General features: G+C 36.0%; 2 protein-coding genes across 3 annotated transcripts; both read right to left on the reverse strand.

The window, feature by feature from the left end:
- Positions 1–492: 492 nt before the first annotated feature.
- On the reverse strand, positions 493–9,172 carry LOC135595273 (guanosine nucleotide diphosphate dissociation inhibitor 2-like). 2 transcript variants are annotated; one of them, XM_065085994.1, is made up of 13 exons: positions 9,021–9,172; positions 7,180–7,242; positions 6,710–6,793; positions 6,061–6,168; positions 5,779–5,951; positions 4,620–4,731; positions 3,291–3,371; positions 3,159–3,221; positions 2,928–3,029; positions 2,218–2,342; positions 1,899–2,109; positions 1,757–1,831; positions 493–626 (listed from the first exon to the last, which is right to left on the reverse strand). In XM_065085994.1, the coding sequence occupies exons 1-13, from the start codon at positions 9,105–9,107 to the stop codon at positions 621–623; spliced, it is 1,290 nt and encodes a 429-aa protein (XP_064942066.1). In that variant the 5' UTR covers positions 9,108–9,172; the 3' UTR covers positions 493–620. The 2 variants fall into 2 exon arrangements, with proteins under 2 accessions (XP_064942066.1, XP_064942065.1); XM_065085993.1 differs by lacking the exon at positions 493–626 and adding an exon at positions 1,111–1,339.
- A 1,899-nt stretch (positions 9,173–11,071) lies between these two features.
- Positions 11,072–13,972, reverse strand: LOC135595274 (uncharacterized). Its single transcript, XM_065085995.1, has 3 exons — positions 13,817–13,972; positions 12,265–13,217; positions 11,072–11,283 (listed from the first exon to the last, which is right to left on the reverse strand). Exons 2-3 carry the CDS (start codon positions 13,213–13,215, stop codon positions 11,278–11,280), a joined length of 957 nt encoding a protein of 318 aa, XP_064942067.1. The 5' UTR covers positions 13,216–13,217; positions 13,817–13,972; the 3' UTR covers positions 11,072–11,277.
- Between the last annotated feature and the right edge of the window lie 286 nt (positions 13,973–14,258).

Here is a 14,258-nt window from a genome sequence, read left to right on the forward strand (position 1 = left end):
CCCAGTGATATCCTTGTCTATCTGCTCTTTAGATTTTAGTGCAGATTTAATTTTCTGATATAAAATTATTTATTTTCCATAAATCATAGTATCACGGAAATGCTTAAAAGATTGGGGAAGAGAACACAAAAGTAATAGGGCCTTATCCTCATCATCAATTTTTGCATCTATATTCTCTAAATCCATAACCAAGGAATCAAATTTATCAAGATGTGAGAGTATAGATGTACCTTCAGTCATCCGAAGCATATACAAACTCTGCTTTAAGTAGAGACGATTCTCTACTGTTCTCTTCGTATACAAGGCTTTAAGCTTGTCCCACATGCTTTTAGCCGTAGTCTCCGTAGCTACCTCCTGTAAAACCTCGTCAGAGAGATTTAGAATAATGCTGGATCGAGCCTTCTTATCCATACCTGCAAAATCTTCCTTTGACGTACCATCTGGAATGTTCTCAGCCCCTGTAGTGCCAAATCAACTCCGTCTTGAATCAGAATGACCTCCATCTTTAGTTGCCACATGTCGAAGTTGACATTTCTGTCGAATTTCTCGACAACAATCTTTGTTATTATCATCGTTGCCAAAAGATCCCGAAACCAGGCTCTGATACCAGTTTGTTAGAGCTAGCCCTAGGAAATTTACCAAAGGGTAATTTTGGCAACCCAACAAAGATAATAAAGTGAAAAGATAAAAGCGATAAGAACACCAGATTACAAATGAGGGACTATTACAAATGCTTTAGGAAGATGTTCCTAGGCCATAAAACACCCGAAAATACTGAACAAGAAAAACCCAAACTATAAGCCCAAACTATTTAACTGAGTGTGGACTTAAACCCAGAGCAAACACGTAGATTTTTCTTGTGGTGCCTTTAACTTCAAAGCCTAGACCCTGATTTATAATTCCAATAGGAGATAAAAGCCTGATTTTTTCGATGTGGGACTATGGGAATTGCCAAACTAGCAAATATAAATATAATAAGGAGTGTCAAACTTAATCTTGTGTCGGCTAATAGTATGTTTTTGTTGGTAATTTTCAGATTTTTTTTTTTGTTTCGATGTCTTCTTTCGCTCTCTCCAATAGGAGCATGATGACATTAAAATACCAGAAGAATACAGACAGAATATATGATGACATATTATTATTTAAGGATGACTCGATTCAAGTAGGAAAAGTCCAAGCATTTTAAAGACTAATAATACAACCGAGATTGTTTTGAATGCCATACATACTATGGCAATCATCTACTGCAATTACAGAGCTTGATCAAGAAAAATTCATCATGTGGTTGTCATTCTATGGCAATACCAGCAGCACTTGGATCCATGTTGAGATCAATTGTCTGCGGAGAAAAGAAGGGTGCCAGAACTTGGTCAGCATCATCATTATCACAAAATATATCTACCAGGACTTGGATTGGATTTGGGAACTCATAAAAGCAAAAGCAAAAGGAAACAAGAATGAAGGTTCTTCTAGTTCTTCTTTACTATCATAAGTATCAGCATTCATGTCATTCTTTCGATTGAACAAAGATTGTTTCGTGGTCTAGAGGCTTAAGCTTTTGGATTGATTGATATTTTTTAACCTGATCAAAACAATTTAGAGTCGTCAATATTCGATTTCTAAGGAGGCTTTCCTTTGATGAGACTTTGACCATGCCCCAGGCAGGAGGACCCAGCTGGGTCTGAAGACATTAATCTTGCATAACAAAGACTGTGTTGGGAAATATTAAATTAAGAAAACATTTCAAGATCATTACCTTTCCAGTGATCATGGTGTACATGGACAGCACATCCATGACAGTTGACTCAAAGTGAGTTGTAGCATCATGACTCTGCAATTGCTTGGACTTGTTAAAGGTAAACCAATTTGAGCTAAGAAAATGCATCACGGATACTTACGGTTGAGATGTAGCAATGATCGGATGAGGGTGTGTTGATAGGCTTGTATCTATCATAAGTTTCAAAGAATAACTCATCTACCGGTCCAAGAAGATCAATTCCAGGCTTCAGTTCCACCTCTGGCCTATCAGTCTCAGCCTCCGTCGAGACAAAGGCAATAAACTTCCCTTTGGGGGCAACTTTGTGCAAGTAAGAACAACAAAAGAGATACCTGTCGAGCCACAACAAATGAGCATCGTGAAATATAATAGAATTAAATAAAAAGGAAAATTTATCTCAAAATAAAACATAGAGACTAATATGCTCTCTGAGGACTCACATGTCAGACTTGCGTCCAAGTTGCTTCTGCGGCAATATAATCTGAACCGAGTGAGACCGGTTGGTATCCGGTATCGGATGGCTCATAATAGCAATAGCCCTTGCAACCTTCCCCACCTTCCTTACCTATTCAATTGAAATCCTCTGAGAAAGATGTTATTGAACTGTGAAACTCTTACCAGCAAATTTATCATCAAACTGACAGCAGTTTTTCAGCAAATATTCATCAAAGAAGCAGGTCAGACCGGTTTGAACAGAACTGCTAAGGGTTGAATCGAACCAAAACGATTTTCGGTTTGGTTTGATTAATCTAAGGTAGGTCCTTGCTGGAATCGGTTCGGACCTATCTAATTGAACCAGTTCAAAACTAGTTAATCCGATTCGGTTAACCACTTTGTAATTTTAAATAATTTAAAAATATATATATTTTTTTTCAAATTAAACCGAACCAAAATCATGATCCAGTTGGACCGACACGATAAGATTTATGAAATTGAATCCACATAATTTGTGAAATTACGGTATTGAAATTGGGTCAAATTAGATTTTCGGGCCGATTTAATTAACCGGTTCGAGGCTTAAGACAGCGAACTCGATCGCGCTGATATTTTTTAAATTAAAATTAATTCGATTCGATTTGAACAGAAGGAAGTTCATGTGATCTACCATCAAGTATGTTATTATAGTTTCCATTTCAAGGCAACAAATTACCTTGTTTGGTAAGTAAGAAGGATCACAGACAACTTTCTTGCATCGGGCAGTTGTTCCTTCGGATGTCACACCATAAGCTTTTCCTCTCATATCAAATTCAACCTGGATGAAGCCAACCAATGTCAACTGTGACAAAGCAATAACTTATAGGAATCATGAAAACAAAAATCTAGTATTTTTTGCCTCCAAAATTTGAAGCCATGATGAGAATAAAGTAACACCAAAGGATACCTTGCATTCTGGTTTATTCAACATGTATGTGCCACCATAAGCAGCACTAAGGCGTGCAAAAGCCTGTAATTCCAGTAAGAGGATCAGAAGAACAATTTCCAATACTGTAGACTGAGAAATTGAATGACTAACCTGGGGTAGCTCTCCTAATCCGTACAAAGGATATATGTATGGTGAGCCTCCTTGGAATCGTGATAAGGATGCTGCATACATCTATTACATGTACAAACCGACATCAGTACCAGCAATACATCACAACGATACAAATGACCAGGAAGACAAACCATTCCATTTGGCAACAACCAAATATGCACTTGTGCACACCAGACAAAAATGGAGAAGGAATCAAATGGAAAGGTAATCCACCATGAAAAGCAGAGAGCAGTTAGCATAAAGTAGCAGCTACAGGGCAACTTCTTGATGCATCTATCTGTATTTTGATAAAAATGTTTATTTTTGTTTAAATAAACTGAGATTTGGAAGTAGGACTTACATTGTTGGTAATACATGTATCCTTGAAAACCCACAAATTGTGCAGTGACATCTGTGAGTTAATTTAAGCAAACTTTCCACTACCTGGTGATTGACCTATGTTTAATCTGAATGATGAAGAAATTCAAGAAGAGCAGCATAATTTTGTCGAGGAAGATTGAATATGGATCATTCTGTATTCTTTTTACTAATTCATTCAGTATAGCTTCTTTTACTGTTCAAAAAATAGGTACATAAGAGGATAGCATTTAAATTCCAAAGGACTTTGAAACATTGTATACAATTTCGAATAGTACCATCCGGTACGGACGGTACGTACCAATCCGACGATATATCGGTACGCGGACCGTCCGCTACCGGATGGAACGTGCTACAGTAAGAGGAAGAAATATTTAAAACCGCTCGGTAACAGTGAGAAATGTTTAAAACCTTTCTCATAGTATTTAAACCCCTTCTTCTCCCCTATTTCACTCCATTACATTTTCATACTCTCTTAAACTATCCCAAACTCTTTTTTTCTCATATTTATGCTTTCCTAAACTCTACAAAACAACGATTTGTGAATTGAATCAAGACTAATTTGGAAAGATTAAGAGGAAAAACTTTCTAATCAAGAGGTATGTTTACATAAGGACAATTCGTAATGGACTAAAATACGAACCTTGCACAAGATATTCTTCAAAGCCCGAAAAAGATATGTGATACTATTCTTACCTAATTTACATTGATTTTGCTAAACTTATGTTATTACTATATTTATTTCTAACTTAAAAACTCTATCCTAACTTTTTTTTTTTTTTTCAGGTATTTTCGGAGGGTTTTACACCTAAATTAGGTGTACCACTCGATACGCCCTAGCGTATCGCCCGGTACACGGTACTGTATCGTACCGAGCCAACCTTGAAACACCGGTATGGTACGGTATTGCATACCTTACTTTGAAACATGAAAACCGCAAGAAGCATTTACCTTCATTCTTTTCACAGTATCAAGAGCAGGTTCATTTAGATATTGATCATCCCTATGAAGGGCCAACGCATGGCCGATGAACTCAGCTGTGTTGTCATTCAAACCATATTTTCTGACCAATAAAAGTGAAGAAAAAATTAGTAGCTAGTCCAAGTAACTAGTTGCATTGTTACAGTAATAGCAAAATAACTGCAACAAGGTTTTCCAAACAATCAGATCAGGTATAAAAAAAGACAGATCTTTGTTACCTAGTAATGAAGCATGAATCTCTATGAACAAATAAATAAAAGGATAATCCAGATAGCAAATCTAGATTATTGAAAGACAAGAATATCATGTTTCAGATTTAGAGAATTTGATAAGAGTACACATTAAGGCTTTGAGTCTAGTTATTCAGATTTAACTCTCTTAAACAACACATATTTTAACATACAAATTGAATTATGACTTTGTTTCAGGTATTGACTACATCATCATACTTCATGTGCCAAATAGTGACATAAACTTGCAAGTTATGCTCAGGACCAAATAGGCACGTACATATTACTTTTTTCCTATATTCCCTTTCCCATGAAGATCCATTTCAAATAGGATAATCTTGACAGTGAAAAAGGAAAAAGAAATATTAAGAGTCCAATTAATTCAAAATTATTCTACCAATTTAATAGCTATTGATCTCCCAAAGCCTATGAAAGTAACCAGCCCCCTCTGACTAAACAAACTCTTAGATGTCTGATTCAAGAAAAAGAAGACCTTCCTTTTTCAAAAAGGCTTTAGAGGTGTCATTAACTAAGTTTTATTTGGAGATGATCATGGTTGTAAGACATCAACAGATATCATTTTATCCACTAGTAGCAAGCTTCTTTCCTCTCCAAAATACTTTTAGATTTAATAGAAAACTTTCTCCCTGAATATAGTGAATAGTGGATTTCATTCCTTTGTTAGAATTATTTCAATCAGCCGTAATAAGTTCTATGTTATATTTTCTACTATAATTATGTCATGGACATGGGCTGTTTGATATATATTCTCAAATACAGATGACTTGAAAAACTCACCTGAAACCCCTTTTGTTGTAAGAACAAAGCAACATGTAATACCACATATGAACTTCCTAGCGTGGAAATAATAAACGAAATCAACTACAAAGGATACCCACGAGATAAGTTGTCTTGTAGTCACTCTCGAAAGGTTCAATCCTTCATGTGTTTTTGGGTCACTTTCATCATAATTTTGGACATAAATGAAGAATTTTCGAGCTCGACGCTTCTCAAACAGCCCCATTAATGAAGACTTCAGTGCCTCCATGTCAGTGGCAGGAACCTTGTGGATCTATTCCATTTTTTTTTTCAAAAACCAGAAGATATTGAATGTCAAAATCCATCAAATACAACAAATTACAACTTAATGATGGCAGAAAATAACAAAGATGAGTAAATACCTTTCCTTTGTTAAAGACGTAGCTACCATCCACAGTTTTGAAAGAAAGATATTTAGTGACATTGGTGTGTACAAGCGTGCACATCAAAGTACCATTAGCCATCATAAACTAGCCACATAAGGATTAACAAGTTACTTTCAAGATCGACAAAATCAACCATGCATATATCTATGAGTTGGTTTAAGCACCAAAAACAATTCCATTGCTTCTACCAAATGTTTCCATCAACTGAAAAAGAACTTTGGAAAGTTCAGATATTGATTACATTATTTAATTTTGAATAAATTTGCAGCAGATAATCATTACAGATCACCAACAGAAAGAACTTTCAAAAAATCAATGTTCTAAACACCATAGATTTTTAACTCAAGCATTATTCAACATACAACCTTATAGCAGAAGTTCATTCCAGGTAATAAAGTTTTTACCATAAAAGAGACTCAAGAAAGACATCAAAACAGAAGGCTGACAGATTGTGGAACATATTAGTAGGATTAAAGCAATTAATAGGTTGCCATTACCCTTCAGAACCAACCTACATAATGATTTATGATCATAGATCACTGTCAATATAAAATTTATGAAAATAACCTATCTACATGGTAATCTATGAGATGAAAGCTTACATGAATGGTACCCAGGAACAAACCTTTGGAATCATGTCAACATTGTAATCTCTGCTAGGCCCCAGATATGCTGGAGGCTTATCGCTACCCCTGAACCTTTTCCAGAGCTGTCAAAGGAAAAGACAACTTAGTTAATACAGGGAGATGGAAAAAAGCTACTACTTTATTATTTTAAGATGTTAATTTTTATTTCAATTTGTAAATTTACACAAAAATAAGATTTGAGCCAATGGTCTCCTATCCATCATTTTTTAAGTAGTCTTCAACTATGAAACTTATAGCTGTCCTTTTTTTCTCTTTTAGAACAGCAAATAACCACACCATCCATTTTCATCTTTGGGAAGAATTAAGTCATATCTTTTTATCAGCTAAAATGTTCAACATAGCATAGTTCCATAAGATGAGAATGTTTGAGAAACAACGTCATTGACATATTCAAGCAAGTCTAAGCAGTGTTGTGGTTTATGAACTAAAACATTCAAATGTTTCTTGCCTGGACGAGATTGAGTGAGGTTGACTCTCCCCCATAGTAACCATTCCTATCCATATGCAGTACCTGTCAACAGATGCAAGTAAAATTGATTAAGCAAATAATGTTAATTTCTGCTAACAAGCAAGCAATGAACTTGAGGACAATCTCATGATCTCAACAGAGTATCTACATCTTCTTTTCCATAAATTACGTGTGTAGCCTATTAACGAAAGCTAGGCTGTAAAATAAAAACTACATTAAGAAAGTGGTTTATAAGATTGTCAGAAGACATCAGAAGTCAACATGTTCCCCAGGTAGCAAAGACACTTTCCAGTAATGTTCAGTAAACAAGCACTTAATGAATGCATTGGGAGCATCAAATACATCTTTAGTCCTCCAAAAGCCAAAAGAACTGCAGCACATCAAGAACAAGACAATTACTGTACTAAAGCTTGATTAGAAGGTAAAGAATGAGATGGTGCTACAACTTAACAATAGAAAAAGATCTCTGGATGTGCCAACTGAAAGCAAGCATACACTGTCCCTTTCATAGTTGAGATGGCCATGATATGAAATGCAATCAGCAAAAGAAAGTTAGAAGTTAACAAATATCTAACCAATGGTAAGTCCTGAAGGTTAAAAAAAAGTAGACTTATTTTGAGGCAAAAATGCAAATCAATAAACATTACTATCAAGTTTACGCCATTCACAACTGAAAATAACTATCCCTACAAGAGAAAATGGGACTTTTGCCTCATTCCTTTCTTTGCATCTGATTGAAAATGATGAATATTATAAACTTAATTTCAGCAATTGTTTGTCGAGGCATCTCACATTACCCAGATAAAATATTTCATTTCCAAGACATGATGCCACATGGACCACAAAAGAACAAATTATGGAGTATGAACGAGTTTCCAAAAAAGAAAGTCAAAGAAAGGATCCACACCCTTTATCTCTTTGATTAATTAAACGGTCTAGCAAATTAAAATTTTATCAACAATAGAACATAGTTATTATTAAATATATTAAGAAAGCCAGAAGATAACATAGTTAATAACTAATTCCAATCAAGATTAAAAACGATGAATGGAATGTCATATGGCAGATCAGCTGTGAATGCTTTAAAGAGAAATAAATTCGGAAACTAAGTAAAAACTGCATGTGCCAGATTGTTGGTGAAGGTATGGAAATTTTCGGACAGAACATAAATTAATTTGACCATAATCTCAGATGGTAGCAAGTTATGACAAAATAGAAGTTTTCAAAACACTGCACATCTTTAAAAGATCTCCATGCTAGAGGAGGGTATAGATTGAAACAATATAGAATACACTTTTCTTCCTTTTTCTAAAGCTTGATGATGAAAAAATGATTGTTGATGATATACCCAATAGCATCAAAAGGCTTTAGAGAAGAATATTAGAGTTCGGTAACCAGAGGTCGTCCAAAAGGTTAAACTATTAGGAAATTGTTTGATATATTTATAAGCTTTTAACACACAACCTTTTGCTCTCAAGCTTCCCAGCAGATTACTCCAACAACACCTCTTTCCTCATTCCTCAAGATTAAAGTTCGAGTCATGGCACCCTGAAGGGCGTACTGATCCGGAATTCCATTTAAACAAATAAAGGCAAAGAAGTAAACGAATTTGAGATCAAACAAAGAAGCAGCCCACTCAGTATGACACATAAAGATCCAATCTTTCGAGGTAAATCCGTCTTCCTAACGACAACAGAGCAAAAAGCAATGAGCCACCGACCAAATCAAACCAAGAATATTGGGAACCTACGAAAGAGTTTTGCTCGGACGATCGATTTAACCCATAAAGAACACAGGAGATGGGAGGGCTGAGAGTAGACCTTGAAGCCATCCACGGAGAGCAGGCCGCTGAGGATGCACTCCTTGAGACCGGTTCCGAGGACGATCACGTCGTATTCTTCATCCATGGCGAGGAATAGGGGCCGGGGGAGGGACAGATAGCGAGAGAGAGAGAGAGGCTTGGAGATGTGCCTGCCGGAGGACAGAAATGGGAGAGAAACGATACATGGCGCCACTGAAGAAGCTGTGTATTTATAGCACAGTGGGGAAGTTTCTTTTTAGTGTTTTCACATATTTATCCTTTCACAACTCTATAAATACAATATCTGCCCTTTTATACAACTTTTAATATATATATATATATATATATATATATATATATATATATATATATATATATATATGTATGTATGTATGTGTATGTGTCACAACATCCTTCCAATAAACCTTATTTAACCACCAATAAATAATTTGATTTTATAAAATAAAAAATTATAAATAACTAATATATCCTTATTATTCTCATCAATCATTTTATTTATCTTTTATGGTCACTTATATCATTCATTCAATAACAATAATAAAGTTGTAATCTTTTGACTATTTGAGTTGGGTTGTGTTTTATTTTATATTTTAATATTAAAAATATAGATAAATATTTAAGAAATTGTTGAAAAAGACTTCAAAAGTTGAAGCTGAAAAGAGTTTTCGATGAAAAGAATGAAAATGACCAAAGCCCATATAGAACTACATTATTGAAAAAAGATTGATGTCAATTAATGTTTTTTGTGTTAACAATAAAGCAAAAGATATTAACTAAAATGTTTAGTTTTTTTTACATGATATATGTGTGTGCGATTTTGTTTTTCCTTTTTTTCTTGTGAAAGAGTGGGAGTGGCTTTTGGTCTTCATAAGATTTTTCTGACCTATTAAATAACTAAAATTCATATAGATCTGAGTAAACATTAATGTGTTGCATAATGAGTTCCGTGATATTTTCTAGAGTGATGTGTTTGTTGCAAATTTTGAGTTTGACACAATGGTTATAAAGCATCTGAATAAGAAAAATCTGTTGTTAATCATCACTAAATCAGTAAAATCCTAATATGATTATAAAAATTCAAAATAGGTTTGCACCAAAATTATGTATGACTTGTTGAGTCAGCTATCAAACGCCCGTAAATTTTCGAGGGTGATGTGGCACCCAAGGAGAATAAACTAAGTGTGAATCATTCCTATTGCTGCTTGAATTGAAAGAGAGAGTAGAGGGAATCAATAGAAGTTGAAACCTACTACTAATTATTCTATATCCTAATATGATTTGTCATTGTTTATGAAGCCAAATCCTTTGAGCAAATTACATGCATGAATTGTGTATCAATGTTAAGAACTACTAAAGCAAACCTCTGTCTTTTCATGTTTTTGGGTGTTACCCAAACCTGTGTAAGAAACATCCAAGGATAGTTACCATCTTATCATCTAATGTCAAGCCCTTCACAATAATGTCATCACTACTGCTTGTATCCACATATCTGGATGAAGAGATGAGAGGAATCGACTGATGCTGAAATGGATAGGATGTCTCTTTGTTGGACTGTGTCGGATTCTTTCTTGTGGGGGTGAGGACGCATCCTTCACTTTATTTTTTTGTAGCTCTGATGGATATGGTGATGAGAATCCATCTGCAGTTACAAAGGAGCAGTCGATATATTCCACGATGATCCACTGCATGTTAGTCCACAAGCTCAGACTTGCTTTGATTCTGGTGATGAAGTATCAGTTTCTTTTGCAAAGAGATAAGATTGGTTTCACTTTGTAGAGTTTGACTCCTTTCTGGCCTTGACTTTTACCTTGTGAGATGCTTCTGTCATGATCTGAAGTATGCTTGTACAGATACAGTGCCAGGCCAAAGCTGTCATCATCTCCATAAATCATGCCTCTTGAGTACCTGTATTTTTATCCCTATGATATGGATCTCAGATCAAAACTTGAGACCTTGGAACCATTAAATATAGTACACACACTTTTCAAACAGCAGTCTACAAATTATAAGATAATATGGATCATACTATCTCAAAGGCAGCACAAGACATATGGGAAAACTATTAGAACAGACAAAATATAGTTCAGGTCCAGAATATTGTCCCCATGCTTACTCAAGATGCCATCAATGGCAAAGATAGTATTATGGTCTTACATAAACAATCCATTAAAATTATTGACAGGCACAAAAAGATTCCATGTCTTAGCAAGCTGTCTGAATTCCCTTTTGACTTTATTAACTCAAGTTCCAGCTGCTTAATCCTGCATAAACACATTTGCAAAGAATTAAAAATCTGATTAGAAACAAGTATTATTTCAAATGGCTTGTTAAAGAAACCACAAAACTGTGAAATATACTTGCATTCATCCACCATTTCTTGCATGAGAAATTTAACTCTAATTTCAGTGAATATAGAAGATTGGGATCACTTTTATCCATTGTCTTTTTTTTTTTTTGTCTCTTAAGCATTTGTTGGAAAGAATCCAAAATTTTGTTAACACAATTTTCCTAGAGAATTTTAGTGTATTATTTGTTTCTTTCACCAGGAATAAATGCAAGCTCCATTTCTCTCCTCTTTTTTCTTATACTGGAGGGATGTTCTGGGTCTAGTACTTGATATTCGAACAGGTTCGCTTCAGCCCAAATCCATGACTGTTGTGTTCAAATTTTGCAATTTGCGTAACTAGCTGCCACAAACCTACTTTACCCCTTCATTTGGTTTATGCTGATTCAGATGATGCAGGTTCAGCTGATTCAGATGGCACTATATCATCAGTCTGCCTATAGTGATTTGCATTACATGTGCCAATATGTCTACTTTTAATGTCTATAACTTAGCAATAAATCCACTGATATTTTTTTTGCAACATTCTAACTCGATACTGATTTAATGATTACCAAACGTCAATATCTATCTTCAAGAAGAGGTTAAGCTTCACGCATGACAAAACCCAAATCTTTTTAATATTTACATGTGACAGTGCCCTGGAATGTTTTTAACCATAGCTGAATAACACACACACACTCAGTTGATCAACACTAAACCATGGCAGTTTGGAAATTTCAAAGTAGATGAGGTTACAAATGCAGGTGGTTTCTATAGAGAATATCAAGCTTTACTTAGCAAACCAATGTGCTCCACCAAGATCCATTTAAAGGCATTCGGAGAAAAGAATATGTGTCTGCAGAAAGTCTAATAAACATCGCAGTAGGTGATACTAAAGAAAACAGAATTACCATACCTCATCGTCGTCATCGTCGTCATCTTCTCCATTTTTACCTTTCTTAAGGCGGGTTGTTCCACCTTCTTTGCTGATGGGTAACTTCATGTTTCCAAATGGAGTGTCCACGTCAATATTCCCTTTCATGGTATAACCAATTCCCCTTCCCCTGATCATATCCCAGAGTGCAGAACCAAAGTCCTTGGGCCGGAAAGAAATAGGAATCTCCATCTTAGTGATTCCATTTTTTTCTATATTTGTAGATTTGGTGAGCTCTGCAGTTCCAATACTAACATCAGAGAGCCATACTTCATAGTCCAGTGCATTTAGTCCAAGGTCAAAGTCATTCTTGTTCTCTAATTTCAGGTGGAGGTTTGCTATTGTTTCTTCGAATGAGAACTTTTCAAAGCGTATCTTCTCAATATCAACGTCTGGCTTGTACGGTATGGGGATCTCGCCAGTCTTCTCTAGAGGCAGGGTAAGCCTTCCGAAAATTGGCACATCCACGATGAGAGCAACCCTGATTCTGTAAGGAATGATACTTCCAGGCTTGATGTCATGGTAAGTGTTCTTAATATCATCATAAATCAAAGTTACCGGTATCTTGACAGTCTCTGATCCATGCGCATGGACCGTTCCAGCATCAGGGATTAGTCCAGAGACAAGCTTCCTTCCATCACTTTCTATTAAGTAATCTATGTCTACAAGAGGTATCGGAATGGGATTAGGGTTCTTAATCAGCACATCGATGACAATTTCTGCCTTATGTAGATTGATACATGGAAGATGGACTCCACTGACATCAGCAGTCGGCTTTCCAAAACCTATTGCCTCTTCGATCTTCTCACCTATATCATGAATAAAGTCCTTGACTTTCTCGATGAAACCTTCCTTCTCTTCGTGCTCATCTTCCTTCTTATCTTCCTTCTTATATTTCCTTTCAACGGCTTCTGGTTCATCAGAGGATGCCATCCCTAATAAAACCAGCCTTGAATGTTACCCAATCATCGAACATCAATACAATAATTATGTGAAAAGTTCTCCAAACCAATTTAGTGATTTCAGATTTAGCAATAAAATGCATGATCTAGTCGAGAAAAGTGTTAGCAACACAGATCAACATAAATAACAGTGACATGCCACAAAGAAATCAACTTTTCGCACACACAAGAAATATAAAGTGTAGATCGCGGAGAATGTTCAACTTCGATCGGAATCTTGAATGATCTCAAGTCAGTTAGTCGACCTATCACTAAACGCCAGATTCTAGCAAGAATCTGGCATCTAACAGTTAGAGAGAGCTCAACATACTACATCGCCGAGGAGCACTAAAGAAAGATCCTTGGAAGTCAAAGCTAAATCTTCGCTTCAAGAGATCATCACCCGTACTAAGAAAATGCACGTATAAAGATGGTCCGATTCAAGGGATTCAAAAACTGAGATCGGACGGAGAGAGTGACGGACAAGAGAGGACCGATCTACCACTACTAAATTAACGCCATGGACAAGGACGGAAAAACGATCGGATCTTTAGACAAACGAAAGGAGACGAGGCGCAGATCTGAGATCATACCTTCGCGGAGGACGAAGAAGCGATGCGATTACAGCGAGCACGACAAAACACCGAAAGGAGCGGCGTCGGTCCGGAAATTAAAGGAGACGAGTTTTGGTAATTATGCAGAACTCTTTTTGGTTTCTTGAGCAATGCTTTTAGATACTCACAACGCCCACACGTAAAATTGACAGCAGAAAGAGGTGCAGGATCGGTGATCAGTATGATATTGATGGTTTGGATCATCTGGGTATCATCTTTAGGATTCTTTCGCGTGTCCAAAAGGAATTTTCTTTCCTTGCCGTCCTTGGAGAAAGGACGACGTTGCAGAGGCAATATATTTCGTCCAAGAGCTTAATTTGTTACCCTTCTGTTATTGGACCAGTGTAGTGGAGCCCACTGGGTCCAAACATGTGAAGATGAAGGGTGAATGTCGGGTACTTCAAACAAGGTGCCTTTAAAC

Source organism: Musa acuminata, chromosome BXJ1-10, assembly GCF_036884655.1.
Source record: "Musa acuminata AAA Group cultivar baxijiao chromosome BXJ1-10, Cavendish_Baxijiao_AAA, whole genome shotgun sequence".
In the NCBI taxonomy this organism is placed as follows: domain Eukaryota; kingdom Viridiplantae; phylum Streptophyta; class Magnoliopsida; order Zingiberales; family Musaceae; genus Musa; species Musa acuminata.

Bases quoted from the DNA above. Each gene is read 5' to 3' on its own strand.
- LOC135595273 (XM_065085993.1), bottom strand. From the start codon at position 9,107: ATGGATGAAGAATACGACGTGATCGTCCTCGGAACCGGTCTCAAGGAG. The intron at 7,243-9,020 runs GTCTACTCTCAG...ATCTGTTGACAG, and splicing joins TCTCCGTGGATGGCTTCAAG to GTACTGCATATGGATAGGAA. The intron at 3,030-3,158 runs GTATCCTTTGGT...GGCTTCATCCAG, and splicing joins TGAATAAACCAGAATGCAAG to GTTGAATTTGATATGAGAGG.
- LOC135595274 (XM_065085995.1), bottom strand. From the start codon at position 13,215: ATGGCATCCTCTGATGAACCAGAAGCCGTTGAAAGGAAATATAAGAAG.